Source organism: Ochotona princeps, chromosome 5 (genome assembly GCF_030435755.1).
Source record: "Ochotona princeps isolate mOchPri1 chromosome 5, mOchPri1.hap1, whole genome shotgun sequence".
Lineage (NCBI taxonomy): Eukaryota > Metazoa > Chordata > Mammalia > Lagomorpha > Ochotonidae > Ochotona > Ochotona princeps.
Genome location: NC_080836.1, coordinates 15,404,600 through 15,419,762, shown reverse-complemented (window position 1 = coordinate 15,419,762; position 15,163 = coordinate 15,404,600). Strand labels below are relative to the sequence as shown.

General features: G+C 37.1%; 1 protein-coding gene across 1 annotated transcript in view; it reads left to right on the top strand.

Moving 5' to 3' along the window:
* Positions 1 to 15,163, top strand: part of DPP10 (dipeptidyl peptidase like 10) — a 537,944-nt gene that overhangs the window by 426,939 nt on the left and 95,842 nt on the right. The window contains exon 11 of the mRNA XM_058664194.1: positions 6,888 to 7,011. Within this exon, the coding sequence (XP_058520177.1) occupies positions 6,888 to 7,011 (124 nt within the window). The remainder of the gene's footprint in view (positions 1 to 6,887; positions 7,012 to 15,163) is intronic.

Here is a 15,163-nt window from a genome sequence, read left to right as displayed (position 1 = left end):
TTACAAGACATAGAATATGTTTTTTTCTCAGGCTCTACCAAGGACATCAAGTAGGGGTGGATTGGGATTATGGGTAGAAAGTTGTTTATGTTCTCTGGAGGCTGGTCACTGACAACTCCAACCACCTGGCCCTCTGTGTGGCTGGCAGAGCCTGCATTTTTCCCAGATAAGCAACAAAAAGTTTTTAAGTCTTGTATTTGCACCTGCTTTCTTAGGCTGGCTTCCCAGCTAGGGTAAGGAAGTGTTCCACATTACCAGAGGGGCCTCATTGTTCTTTCTATCCTATTACCATTCCCACTCCGACTCCTTTCATCAGCACAGGACAGGTGGCTGATACAAGAACACTGTTTCATACTGTATTGGATGATAGGGTCCCAAATTCAAAGTTTGTTTTGCTTATGTCGGTAATCAGTGCAGGGTAACTGATTCCAACAGAACTTCCACTCAGATGTTGACCTATTTAGATACTTTCCATCTCAGTGGGGAAATGGTACAGGCAGTGCAGCCTGATATGTGTAGGAACAATCTCTTCTTGAAAAAAATGACTCAAATGTATACACTGAGAATGCCATCATCAACTAAAAAATATGTTTGTTTATTTTGTTTTCTTTCATACTGATGAGAAAAGCATGGCTTGGAAAAATAGATATTAAAGTAGACACTCAGGACGAGTTTCCACGAAGGTAGAACACGAGATGAGGACAATCGCATAGATGACAGAATGCTTCCGTGATTTATGATTTATCTCAATGACCATACTAAAGGACTGGGCGAAAAGTCAAGAGCTTCTATTCCTGAGCTCCATTCACACCAGCTGTGAATTGTTTTTCCAGAAATGGAGTAGCTACTTAAGCTGATGTCCTGTTTCAGGATCCCTAACTCTGATATTTTCCTTTGATTTGCTTACACTCCGAGTAATAGGAAAGAACACCAAACTAGGAGTATCCTAGTCATCTGTCTATTAATACATCTTGAGCAAGTCATTTTCCCTTTCTCTGGGCCTACATACCCAAGTTTGGGAATGATTTCCAATTTTTATGCTGGTTTTGAATATTTGCAGTAAGGATACATTTTGTACATTTTATATTTCCCTCTGATAGAAAATAGTGTTCTGTCACTTTGATTCTGTTACTATTTATACAAAACACACAAATATAGATTTAGTTGTACTTTACCCATGTCATACTAAATTTGTCATATTTGTCTTGTGTCTGGAGTTTGAGTTATGCTCATCATGTTATAAAAACCACAGTCTCTATCCCTGGTAAAGAATTAGAATGAGAACAATTTAAGATTTAGTTTGGCATACTACCACAAGAGCAGATTACCAATTTCAATCCCTACTGTCTCATGGAGTGCGGATTTTTAGTGAAGCCTTTGAACAGCTGGTTTACAGAAGATGTGGGAGGAATAGCACACCATCAGGATAGTGCTGATAAAGGCCAAAGCACATTGACCAGGTGCCAAACTGGCCACAGCACAGGTGCTCAGTACTGGGGAGGGTTCATTCAGCAGGTGGAGACCCATCCTATCTGTGTGTTGCTTTTCTCTGGCAGACTGTCAGAAGCTCAGATAGCAAGAAAAGTATCCCCATGCATGGGCAACAGCTTAGGTGTGAAGCCTAGCTTCACATAGGGCTCAGTCTCGCTGGCCCCAGAGCATCAGTTGGCTACAATTAATGGCAGTTAGACTGAACACTGTGGGAATCCACTGCCTTTCATTTGATTATGGCAAAATCAATTCCTGAATTTTTATGTTGCCCTTACCTGGTTAAATTAGCATTGCTACCTGGATTCTTTGAGATACATGATACCCAAATAATTAACTTACTGTAGTAACTTAACTGTTTATTCTTTTGAGTATGTTACTTAAGCATGTATCACATATTTATAAATCTTCAGTATACCAACAGTTAATAGAAGTGGTCATATCTCTATTCCTTTTTGCTTTTTTTCTATGACAACTGACTCTCAGATGTAACAATTCCTCAAGTTTCTTCCATTTAATAAAACTACCATGTAAATAAGAATAATAATTGAACATACAAGAATATTTCAAAAGGTTTGTGGAAAGTGGAATTAAAGAATAAGTTAATTTTGAAATGTTATGTTATTTTTGAAATGCAGAAATAAGTTTTCCTGATACATATTTTCCATGAATATTTGGAAGATCCTTTATTCATGGGTATCCCTGTATAGGGAGTAATATTAATAAGTATTGGAAAATGTGCTTCTATGAGTTGGGCTGTCTTATGAATTATATTCCCTGAATTCTACTCAGAGATTAATTTTTTTTAATTTAAGATCATTTGTTTTGTTTTTGATAGTTTATTAGAATTTTTACTTACTTATTTATATCAACTATTATTTATAATTATTATAGAAGAGTCCCCAAGATAGAATCAATTTGTTACCTTTCCTTCAACCAGGCACTTAAACGAACTGACTTAAAATCCTAAATTTCAATTTCTCTGTATGTTTTTGAGAGAAATTAAAGAGATAAGACAGCTTAGAGAAAAGCCTAATTTCTTTTATGTTCCCCTCGTTTGCTTAATATTTGTTAGATCCCACTAAAGACAATGTGTCCAACAAATGCAGGTTAAGAGTATTACCTTTCTTGAAGTCCGTTCCAACTCATTATCATTCAGTTCTCATAAACTTAAATTATAGTATATACTGTTTCTGAAATATAACAAATGAATCCTAGCAGGGACTAGGATGATGTCCCCTTCATGAATATCCCCAGAACAATAGGAAGAGACATTTTACAAATCATTGCATGGTGAAGTCCGAGTACTGCAAGCAAGCACTCAGCACCTTTATGAAAACTCTCAAGTGTGAAATTCAAAATGCACAGGTGGAAGCTGGCATTTTGACACAGTGGGTTCAGTCCCTACGATGCTAGCTTCCCATACCAGAGTGCCAGTTTGTGTTCCAGATGCTCTACTTCCGATCCAGCTTCCTAGTAATGTTTCTGGGAAAGCAGCTGATGATGAGATAGTTAGTAGGCCCCTAATACTTATGTGGGAGACTTGGATGAAACTTTGGACTACTGAATCTCACCTGGTTAAGACCTGGATGTTACAGAGTTTGGGAAATAATGGAAGGTGGTCCCATGGATCATTCTCCTGTCTCCCCTCCTCCATCCCTTCCATTACTCTTTCTTTTTTTTTTTTAAGGCAGTCTGCCTTTCTAATAAAGAAATCATTAAAATAAAGACTACATAGTTAGAATCAATGTATATATTTTTATGAGAGTAAACCACATATAATTCCACAGAGTGGATATTGCTGCCTTATTTGAAGGAGTGATCCTTTTTCATTTGTACGTAGAATAGTTAGAGTAATAATGGGGTTTCTGCTTACACTGTATCTTTAACATTATTCATCTGAGTTCTTTCTCCAGTTAACCACTGCTTTTGACCCCGTACTGTCAACCTGCATCATTGTTCTGAGCTTGGCACAGGTCATAGTTTCTATTCATTTGATGTGTATCTAGAGTCCACATCCCTTGTGCTTGCAAGAAAGAACACATTTTCTTAAAAGATAATTCATAAATGTATTTGTTCATGAGAAAGTGTCATAAAGAACCCTTGCTGTATTTACTGCACAATTGTTAATGGAGGTCTTCGTACGACACTAAATGAATTGGTCATGAATGCCATCGCAATATATTTGTGGGCAGATATCCCAGATTATTCTCTAAGAGAATGACATCAGAATAACTATACATGCACAAAGTTCATGCTGTGAGTGCCAAGGGATCATTGGACAGGAAGCCATTAAAAACACAGTGTGACTGCTAGCACACCACCTGCGGGTGATGCTGGGGCCTCCATTTTACCTACTCTTGTGGATAATTAGATCTTCTGTGCCAGACCACCCAGCTGATAAAAAGTCTCTGTGGACTCAAGTGCAATCCCTCTAACCCGCTTGTCTCTGTCTCTGTGGCTCAAGAGGACCAGATCCTCGAGGACTTCCTGGGTCAACCAGAGCCATGGAGACTAGGAACAAGCAGGAAAGCCAGTTATCAGAAAGGCATCGGCTGGCCACTGGTCAAGGGACATCAGATCTAATGTGTTCATGAGACGGAATTCCAGGAGGATGGCCACTCCTGCACAGGCAGGCCAAGCAGTGTCACAATTCCAGGTAAGGCAGCCACTGAGCCTGATCCCTCATTCTGAGAAAGCCTGGATGCTTGCAGACAGTGGGGTTATGTTGCTTTAAGTCACAGGGCAAAGTGCACAGAAATTGCCATGCCTTGGACGTATCCCAAGTAAGTTTATGAATTTATAAATTCAATTTTTGGGAAAATTGTTTCTCTTTAGGTATTTATTACCATTACAGGGTCATCCTTAAATATGAATAAAAGTATACAAAGATATTTCCCATCAGATTAAAATTTTGTTCATGAGTATATGATTCTATTTCTTGTTAGAAATTAATCACCTAATCAAACAGAAATACCACTTTTGGCTATAAAGTAGTCATTTTAAAAATGTTTTTTTTATTGGAAAAGCAGTTTTATGGAGAGAAGGGGAGACAGATAAAAAGATCTTTCATCTGCTGGTTCACTGCTAGGAGCTTCTTCCAGGTTGCCAGTTTGGGTGCAGGGTCCCAGGGCATTTGACCATCCTCTGCAGCTTTTGCAGGCCACAAGCAGGGAGCTGGATTCAAAGTGGAGCTGCCCGGACATGAGTGTCTTTCACGTGGCAGTATGTTCTCATGTCTTTTTACTTAGGAGCTACTTGGAAAATGACAGCAGTCAAAGTTGAATATCTGAGCTGTTGTTGTGGCTCACCTTTTTAAGTTACGTTAGATTATCAACTCATTTTGCAAAAAAAAAAAAATGCTTATTACCTTTAACAAACTTAACTATATTATATTATATTTGAAAAACAAGTGTATTCCAGTTCTATCAGGATTACTTTCCAAAAATTATCTCCTTCTTTCGTTGGCAGTCTTTGGTTAGTTATTAACAAAGTACAAATTGTTCTCTTTTTTAAAGATTTATTTATTTTAATTAGAAAGATTTACAGAGAGAATGAGAGACAGAGAAATTATAATCCATCCACTGATCCATTTCCCAAATGGCTGCAAAGACTGGAGCTAAACAGATCCAAATCCAGGAACCAGGAACTTCTTCTGGGTCTCCCATGCGGGTGCAGGGTCCCAAGGCTTTGACCCATCCTCTATTGCTTTCCCAGGCTACAAACAGGGAGCTGGAATGGAAGTGGAGCAGCCAGGACACGAACCAGCACCCATATGAGATCATGGCACATGCAAAGTGAGAACTTTATCCACTAGGCTACTGCACTGGCCCTGTTCTTTCATTTTAAAGACATTCTTGCCAATTATTCAGAAATAATCAGATCTAGATATTTTTCAGCATTTTATATTTTATTTGTTGCTTATAAGCACTATCCCTTGACTCTCAACAAAATTTACTAGATAAACTATAAAGAAGTTAATATCTGTATTTTCTGCTTTTTAATATTCACAATGATTAACATAATTATGCAAAATAAATCAGTTTAGCTGCTATCCAGTGGGAAAGAACAGAACATGTTCTGTGCAAGATTACAAGGCCCTTTGATTTGGTCAGAGTATGTTTTAACCAGCTGCGTATTTGATTTTGAGCTTCATTGTTAGCTCTGTTTAAGCGCACTTGAGGTTATGATCTCATTGAATTTCAAGCCACTTTTCAAGCAGGGCTTAGCTAGTTGTGAAAGCTGCCACATGTCTTGAAAAGCTTGTTGAAGAAACCATGGCAGGCTTCATTGTCTGACAAGTTAAACTTGGCCTTTCCCTGACATCTTCATTTTGATGGACTAACAGATTTTGCAATGGAAGTAGGCGCTACTTTGTGTGGTTGGAAATGTGAGCTTCGAGGAACTGGACCTGTAAGTCACACACGTGAAAGGCAGATGGTCTGTATCCCAGGTTGTTCTTCCCTAGTGAGATTACCTGTGCCGTGGTAGCCAAGTCGACTCACTTCGATACAATGCTCTGGGATGTCACCTTTCCAACCTTATCTAAAACTACTCCTTTATTCTCACATGGGGCAAGTTTATTCTGAGCAAATTAGAACTACATTTAATTGTGTGTGGGTGGAGAGTTTTGCAATTTTTATGTAAATTTGAAAGTATAGAATCTTCAGTGTGTTATAAAAGAAAATACATAAACATTTTTCTCAATCTCAAATTACTCTGTGTTCATCGAAGCCCTTATTATTATCATCCTCATGGTACTAAAACTTTAATAACACTCATCTCCTTTCCTATAGTTTGGTGACTTATTTTATCCTGAATCAAATAAATAGCAATATTACAAAACATATGTATATATGTGTGTGTGTTTAGATTGCAGGTGATCATTGTTGCATAATATACAAAGATCAGAATAAACTATTCTTAGTCGTATAACCAAAATACTCATTTGTGAAGTAAGATATGATAAAGTGAATGCATAGAATATAATTTGCAGTGACTTTTCCTTTTAAATAGTGATTGTATTGTTAAATATAATTTTAAAATGTGTATGTGTTTTGCACATATATTAGTACTAATCAATGCAACCTTTTTTTTCTGAAATTTTTAGCTTCTAATTATGTTCAGTTTTTGAAGACTAATTTTCTCAGGCATAATTTACTCCTAAATGTATTTTTAATTTTTGTCTATGCATATATGTATATGCATGTATATAAATATATACACATGTTTGCATTTATATAGACTAAACACTTATCATATTTATTAATATAAATTAAGATGCTACAGAATTGTTACTGTGTTTCGGTCAGCTTGGATAAAGACGACAAGTTTATAGCACTGGGACAGTACAGGTTCTTTGGCTCTGAACCTATGCTTCATTTTTGTTTTCAAACTAGAGAATATTATGTCACTATGGTTAAATGGGTAAGCAATACCAAGACGGTGGTAAGATGGTTAAATCGGCCTCAGAACATCTCCATTCTCACTGTGTGTGAGACCACCACGGGTGCTTGTAGTAGAGTGAGTATCATTTCATATTACTTTATGCTTAACAATCAATGTTTTCTCTTCTTTAACGATACATCCAAAAATCATTTGTAAAGACTTAAGTATTTAATTTCTGAAGATACCAAAGAATTATTAAGACAGTCTTCTTTTTGTGAGTATGTCTCTTTCATGTATAAAGCTTCCAAACTTTGAAATGAGCCATATTGATAAACAGAACACCAAAAACTTTACAAAATATGTGAATTCTTGTACAGCATTAGTGGTGGCTCAAGCCACTTTACTAGTATTTTCTCCATATTTTGTCTCCAATTTGGGAATATGACGTATGTCATTCTGTATGTTTATATGCGCATTTTTACCCCAGTCTGGTTTATAAAAGAACCATTTCTATGTCCTTAAATGAAATGAATATAGGTTTTGTTTTGTTTTGTTTTTAATTGAAAGTCAGATACACAGAGAGGACGAGAGAGAGGAAGATCATCTGTCCATTAATTCACTTGCACCGCAAGGGCCCGAGCTACACCTATCCAGAGCCATGATCCCTGAGCTTCTTCCAAATCTCCCATGTAGGTGCAGGGTCCCAAGGTTTTGGGCCGTCGTGGCTGCTTTCCCAGCACAAGCAGGGAGCTGGATAGGAAGTGGGGCCGCCGGGATCTGAACCTGCCCCCGTAAGGGATTCTGGCTCATGCAAGGCGAGGACATTAGGCACTAGGCTTCCGCAAAGGGCCCAAACTGAATGTAGGGTTTGGTTTTTTTTGATGGTTCTTCTTGAATCACTTGCTTTAGAAAGCATGCTACATATGAATTTCTATAAGTAACACCAACAGGTATCATGTTTAAGGTCCTTACTAGTGCAATCAGTTTAAATTACTATGTAATGTATACTTGAAATGAATTTTCAAATTTTGGTCTAGAAAAGATAAACATACCCAACTTTCCTTTCTATTATAAATAGTGGAAAACCCTACTGTAAAACTGCAATGCATTTCTAGCTGAAGCTTTGAAAGATGTTGGAAAGATCCACCTTCCACCTGCTCGTCCAGATTACAGAAAAGGCCAGGGCTGAGCCCAGCAGGACACCAGGAGCCAGAAGCTCCACCTGGGTGCCCTTCTCATATCAAACCTTTGAAGCATCACAGAAGATGGTCCAGTGTTTCATCCTCTGCCACCCACTTGGGAAGCAAGGGGGTCCCTACTCCTGCCTCACCCAGCTCTGGCTGCTGCAGGAATCTGGAGAATGGACCAGCAGATGAATGGTTCCTCTCTTCCCCCTGTCTGTCTTGCTCTCTTTCTCTTCTTATCCCTCTGTTTCCTCTCTCTCTCTCTCTCTCTTTCTCTTTTTCTCAACTCTTTCAAATAAATATTTTTTTAAATAACATCTTGAATAATTAAGCATCAAACATTTTGGTTTAAAGCTATAAACTTTTAAAAGCCAAAGTAGAATGTAAAGAACAGAAACAGATGGTATTAAACATGAGAAATAACAAAAAGACTGTGTTAATAGGTGAGGCAATTTTGCAGTGGGAAAAATAAGTGAACTCCTGAGCCAGCATGGTAGTACATTGGGTTTAGCTTTTATATTTGAGCCCTACGTTCAAGGTTACGGTAATGGTTGGCATCTCAGCTGCTTTACCCTTCATCCAGCTTCCTGCTAATGAATCTGGGCCCCTGTCATTCACATGGGAATCCTAAATGGAGCTCCTGTTTCCCAGTATTAGTCTGGCTCATTCCTGGCTGCTATGACTAATGGAAGAGTGAAACAGTGGATGGAGTGGATCTGTCTCTGTTTCGCCTACACTCTAATATGTGACCTTTCATCCAGCAAATAAATAAATCCATTTTTTAAAAAGCTGGCAAATAAACAAAGCCTCAGTTTCCAACAGAACAATGAGAATTATTATATATATATGTGAAGTTCTAAGTGCAAAAGTGGGGTTGAAGATATCATGGTGGGCAGGGAATAAGAAATAATTGCTTAAATTTTTCCAGGTTGAATAAAAATGTGTTTTTCCATGTTTCCAAGAAGTTAGCAAACCCAAACAGAATAGAGACAAATAAAAAAAAAACACACACACACAGTGTATGGACACATCATACTCATTATCATAAACCAGATGAGGAAAAAAATAGAAGCAGCCTGAGTGATAGCACATTATACTTAAGTAGCAAAATATTGAAACTATTGCCTAGCTCTCATATCAAAATATAAAAATGCAATAGAATATTATTTTTAAAATATGAGAAGCAAAGCAATATCAAACTGAAAGCCCATATTCTATGAAAATCACTTTCAGCATGAAAATTAACAAGACATTTTCAGATAGAAGACAACAGAGAATTCATCACCTGTAGAATGACATTAATACTAATAGAAAACAATGTTACTCAGGACTGAGGGAATGGCATTGGATGAAAATTCAGGTCTAAGTGAGAAGAAGAAAGTCATCATCGATACTGAGCATGTTTTTGCTGGTTTATTATTTTTTTTTCTAGAACATGACTGATCACTTCAGTAAATTACAACCATGTATCTTAGGTCTATTGCCAGAAATTAATAGCACTATCTCATAATGAAACAGTGTTAATTGATATGGGAGATATTACTACTTGAAAGACTTGCATACCTAATAACAAAGAATTAAAACATTCAAGCCAAAATTAGCAAACACTAATAACATTAAAGAAACAGAAACATTTATATTTGAAGATTTTAATATTCCTTTACACATATTTGATTAGCCAAAACATTAGTAAGTCTATAGCAGGTTTTGACAGTACTATTAATAATCAGTTCGATATTTATAATTAAAAAATTTTATTTGAAAGGAAGAACAGAAAGAGGTCTCCCTTTTTTTTAAAGATTTATTTTATTTTTATTGCAAAGTTAGATATATAGAGAGGAGGAGAGACAGAGAAGAAGATCTTCGGTCCAAAGATTCACTCCCTAAGTGACCGCAACGGCTGGTGCTGCGCCAACCTGAAGGCAGGAGTCAGGAATTCCTCCAGGTCTCCCACGCAGGTACAGCATCCTCAAGACCTTGGGCCATCCTCAGATGCTTTCCCAGTCCACAGGCAGGGAGCTGGCTGGGAAGCGGGGCTGCCTGGACTAGAACCGGTGCCCATATGGGATCCTGGTGCTTTCAAGGCGAGGACTTTAGCCGCTAGGCCATGGCGCCAGGCCCGAGGTCTCTTCTGATGGCCTACATCCTACATGGCCACCACATCCAGAACTGAAGTCCAGGTCATCCACATGATACAAGGGCCCAAGAAGTTAGGCCATCTTCCACTGGTTTTCCAAGGCACATTAGTAATAGTTGGTTTGGAAAGGGAGCAACTGGGACAGTAACCATTGCCCATTCCTGCACTGGAAGCAGTGCCTAAATCTGATAACAACACTAGCCCATTCTGAAAACATTTTATGCAACAATTAAAAATAATCTCTTCAATTCTGTATAAATGTTAATCTCAAAATATAGCAGTAACACAAATAGAATATATTTTTAAATATTTTATTTACTATTGTCATAATATATAGAATCTGTATGGAGGGGAGTTAGAAAAGCTAGGAGAGGAAATCCCTGAGCCTATGGAGCTGTCATAAAAATAATGAATAAAAGCATTTTCTTTATTATTCAAAGAAAGTGTGATACAGAGAGAGGAAGAAAGAAAGAGATCTTCTGTCTGTTGCCTCATTCCCTGCACATGGCCACAGTAATCAGGGTTGGTGAGGCCAAGCCAGGAGCCCACTCCTCCAATTAGAACTCCCACCTGTGTGAAGGAGCCAAAGCACGTGAGCTGTCATTTATGGTTGCAGATGCATGACCATAGAGCAGAACCGGAAGCACAGCAGCCAAGGTTGCCTACACTTCAGTAGGGGATGCTGGCACTAAGAGCAGAGACTTCACACGCTGCTCCAAACTCCCAATCGAGAAAACAGTTTTGGAACACAAAAAGATTAACCTGAAAAATTAGTTCTCATATCATCATACTTACAAACCTAGAACTCTGAGGGACAGACTAGGAAGGTGATAACCAAAAGTTGGGAGTTAGATGTGGCAACATGTTGGTCAAACTTCACAAAGTTAAGCTGGAAGAATATGTTTTGAGAACTATGACATGATAGAATGGCTGTAAGGAATAATGATATAATGCGAATTTTAGGATTTGAACCATTTCAGCCACAAAATAATGGCTAACAGTGTACTGCCAATACTAGAATCAGACTGGAACATTGCAAGAGAACACTTTACTCTTTCATAGATGCTCCAAAACACTCAAGAGCACACACACACTCATGAGCGTGCACACACACACACACTCACACACACAATTATTAAACATTTAATATTGAATTCAAGGACTAAAAACAGAGGACCATATCTCACGACCGAAGAGGGCTAATCCCATAAGTTCAAGATTGAGTTAATATTAAAAACTAGTTAATGCAATCCTTCTAGAAAACAGTTCCTCTAGATAAATATATGTGCTTGTTTACCTGTACAGCTGTTGGTCTTGTGTTTACATGAAGGTGGCCTTATATCAGAGAGAACATACGATATTTGTCCTTTGGGGATTGCCTTATTTCACTGAACATCAGTAGATATACAGAAAAACTGCATATGCATCTATTTATCTGGAGAAACTGTATAATGGAAACAAGTGTATTATGAAATGAATATACATTGCACTATATATCTCTATTTCTAAATAAAAGATAGACTTCCAATGAAACTGCTGGGTACATTTTGGCAATAGGATACTGGGTGTTCTACCATGATCTATAGCAACAATATCATGATATTATTAAATAGCAGAACGGTGGACTTGTGACTATTCTTGAAGGACTATACTATTGTTATAATATAGAGGAAAATAATTGGGGTGGATTGAAAGGGGAATTCCCTGTGCCTACAGAGCTGTATAATGACAAATGAAAAATTTTTAAAAAATTTGAAAAAGAGAGAAACAGGAGGAAAAATAATCTGTATAAATGAAGGAAAGCAATTGGTGAATTTCCATATAACTTTCAAATAATGAAGAGACATTGTAAAAAAGGGTGCCCTAAAAATAACCTCAACAGTGAATCATTGTCATTTTCTGACATTAGGATCACAGTATGGAAAATATCCATTTTCACTGCTGTCTACAAACTTTACCATAGGCAGTAATTCAGAATAATTTGCAGGAAAGAACATAATGTTTGGCAAGACATAAATAAATCTGTTTCTATATGCTGATGAAATTTACATATGTAAACTTTTCAAAAATTTGTTTTGAAAATAGACTACAATTGGCAGAGTCAGTGTACTAACCCCAATCTTATGTTCAATTTCCTGATTTTGAAAATTGTTTTATGCTTATACAGGAAACTATGTTTCCAAAGGAAATGCTCACTGAAGTTTTTAGGGCAAGAAAAAGTACAATGTTTGCAACTTATCAGAATGTTTATCTTAAAAAAATACTTTATCATTTCGTTTTGAATGATTTTGTTAAAAAAAAAAAACCTCTATTTTTCTCTTAAATGACTTTGAATTAGAACACAAGGAATATGGGGAAGCAGAATAAGCAAACAGGATGTGCTCAGGTTTTGCGATCTGGTCTTGTAAATTTCTCGACAATTTCGAATTTGTCTCAAACATATAATTGTTGTTGAAGATTTATTTATTTATCTGAAAGAGTAGCAGAGAGAGATTTTTTTCATTCATTTTTCCACGCATTCCCCAAATGATCATAACAGCCACCTCTGAGCTGGACTGATACCACCACCAGGAAGTCCATCTGGGTGTAAAATATGGTTGGCAGGAGACCAAGTACCCTTGCCATCTTCTTCTGTATTCCCAAGCTCATTACCATTAAGCTGGGACTAGAACTGGCACTTGATTTGGCATGTAGATGCTTTAAGCATTGGGTCAATTGGTGCACTGTAACACGGGCCCCAGAATAATTATAAAGCAACAAAGCATAAATTGGCAATAAAACAAAGAAAAATAAGCTGAAAACACCAGTTAAATAATTATACATTTAAAAATTCAGTGCATTTAGGGAAGATCATGAAAAAACCAATGTTGAAAACTATCATCTTACTGAAATGTGTTTTAAGAGATTTTTAATTGAAGGGCCTAATATTGTTAGAGGCTAATTAAGTTGAACTGTAATTTAAATAGATCCCAATTACTATCTCATAGGACACTTTCTGTCAGAACAGACTAGATGTTTTCACATTCACATTCATAGGAAAAGTATAAAAGGACCCGGAAAAGCCAATTATCTTTGGATAATTTATCTGTATCTAGTCTCAGTTACAACCTATACAGCATTTGGTGATATTAGTGATTAGTAGAAAACTCAATTATTTTCTGTGTCTTACTGATACTGTAAATGCTTTGCTGAAATGAAAATAGTTATGTTAAATGTTTTCCTGATTAATACATGTTGCAAAACTATGCTGAAAAAAAATGCCTTGATTGGTGCAAATGATGGACCAAACTGGCACTGCACTGGCTGACATACACAAACGTCAAGTCTGTTGTCGTTCAAGTGGAATCTCTTGGGGGACTCCACAGCTAGATCACTGGATTCAAACTCCAGCCACAAGGGAAATAAGATATGTGGTTCACTCTTGGAGAGTACATATTGGATCTGGGCATCCTTAGTTGCTGATGCCTGTGCAGTGGACAGTCTGCCCAGGTGTATGAAGGGGACATAACATCCTGCTCATCTAGAGCAATCGAGAACATCTCCTGCCTTTTTGGGAGCTGGAAAGCAAAACAGGTTGGGCAAACCTCCTGGCTAAGCTTTGCAACAAGTATCTTGGGCTGTGGAATCACTAAGCTAATAGACCTCGGGGAGATTTCCTCAAACCCTGGCGCAGCTAAGGTGACAGTGTCTTAGATATATAAAAACCACTCAAGTAACACACTTGGAACATTCATTCCCACATCAGGTCTCTAAAATATACTCAAATGATTGACCCTATTCCTGGGTACTGATGTAGTTTGACAGCAAAGAGCAGCCTGTCGTCTCCTTCCTTCCTGCCCCCCTGCAGTGCACAGAATAGAAAAAATTCTAATAAAACCAAAATATTTGTTGTACCCAGTTTTCTCTATACCTCCACCCTCCCCACATGCTCTCCCTAGGCATGTCCACATGGGTATGCATCCCTCTCAACTAAGTAAATGATGTTAAAAATAAAATAAAAATATAAAATTTTAAAAATAGAACACGTTTTGAGTAAAAATAGAAAAATGCTTTGGAAAGAAATAGTTGTCAATTATACTGTAATACTGATATGAATTTAAAAAGGTAAAATTGTGAAAAAATTACCCTGTAAATAAAATAGTGCAATAAATAATTTGAAATTTCTGCCTCTATCTGCTGGAATATATATACCTACTGGAATATATAATGTGCTGTTAATTTTGTTTTCTTAAATATATTTGCTTTAGACTTATTTCTTTTAAGAAACTGCATGGCATGTCATTATCTGTCAACAGTATTATTGAAAGTTATTTGATCTTTATGGATTTATTTGAAATTAAAATTAGTCTATGTTTTGCCATTTTTCAGTAAGATTTTGCTTCAATTATCTACTAGACTGTTTTAGAGAGCATGGAGTTTTGTACTTTCAAAATGCTTGAGTGTGTCTTTCAACACTGAAGTACTATGAATAAGCAATGATTCCAATCATTAGGAGTGTTTGGAGTATTGAAAGAATGTCCACTTGAAATTTTACTACTGGAAGTTTGCCCAATCTCTTTGAAGGGCATAATAATTCTGCTTTGTGATGGTGCTTAGAAGTGATAAATGACAGTGTCTGTTGGTTCACAGCAGTTGGAATGAGGTAAGCCAACAGAGTAGGAAAATGATCTGTCCTTCCTGGTGGCATGCACTGGGAATTCTAAAGTTGACCAAAGATAATGTCATGTAATCCCAATTCTTTTGGAGGGTTCCTTTCCTTTTCCTTTTTCCATTTTTCCATTTTTTCTTTTTTCCCTTTTTCCCTTCTTTCCTTCGCTTCCTTTCCCTTCCCTTCCCTTCTAGTTTAAATCAGTAGTGACAACAGATTCAATAGGGTCACTCATTGTATTTCAGCAGTTAAAGGGAGAGAAATGCCTGAATGTAAATGGAGAAAACAAATTGCATTGTTTTGTGCTCATTTCAGTCT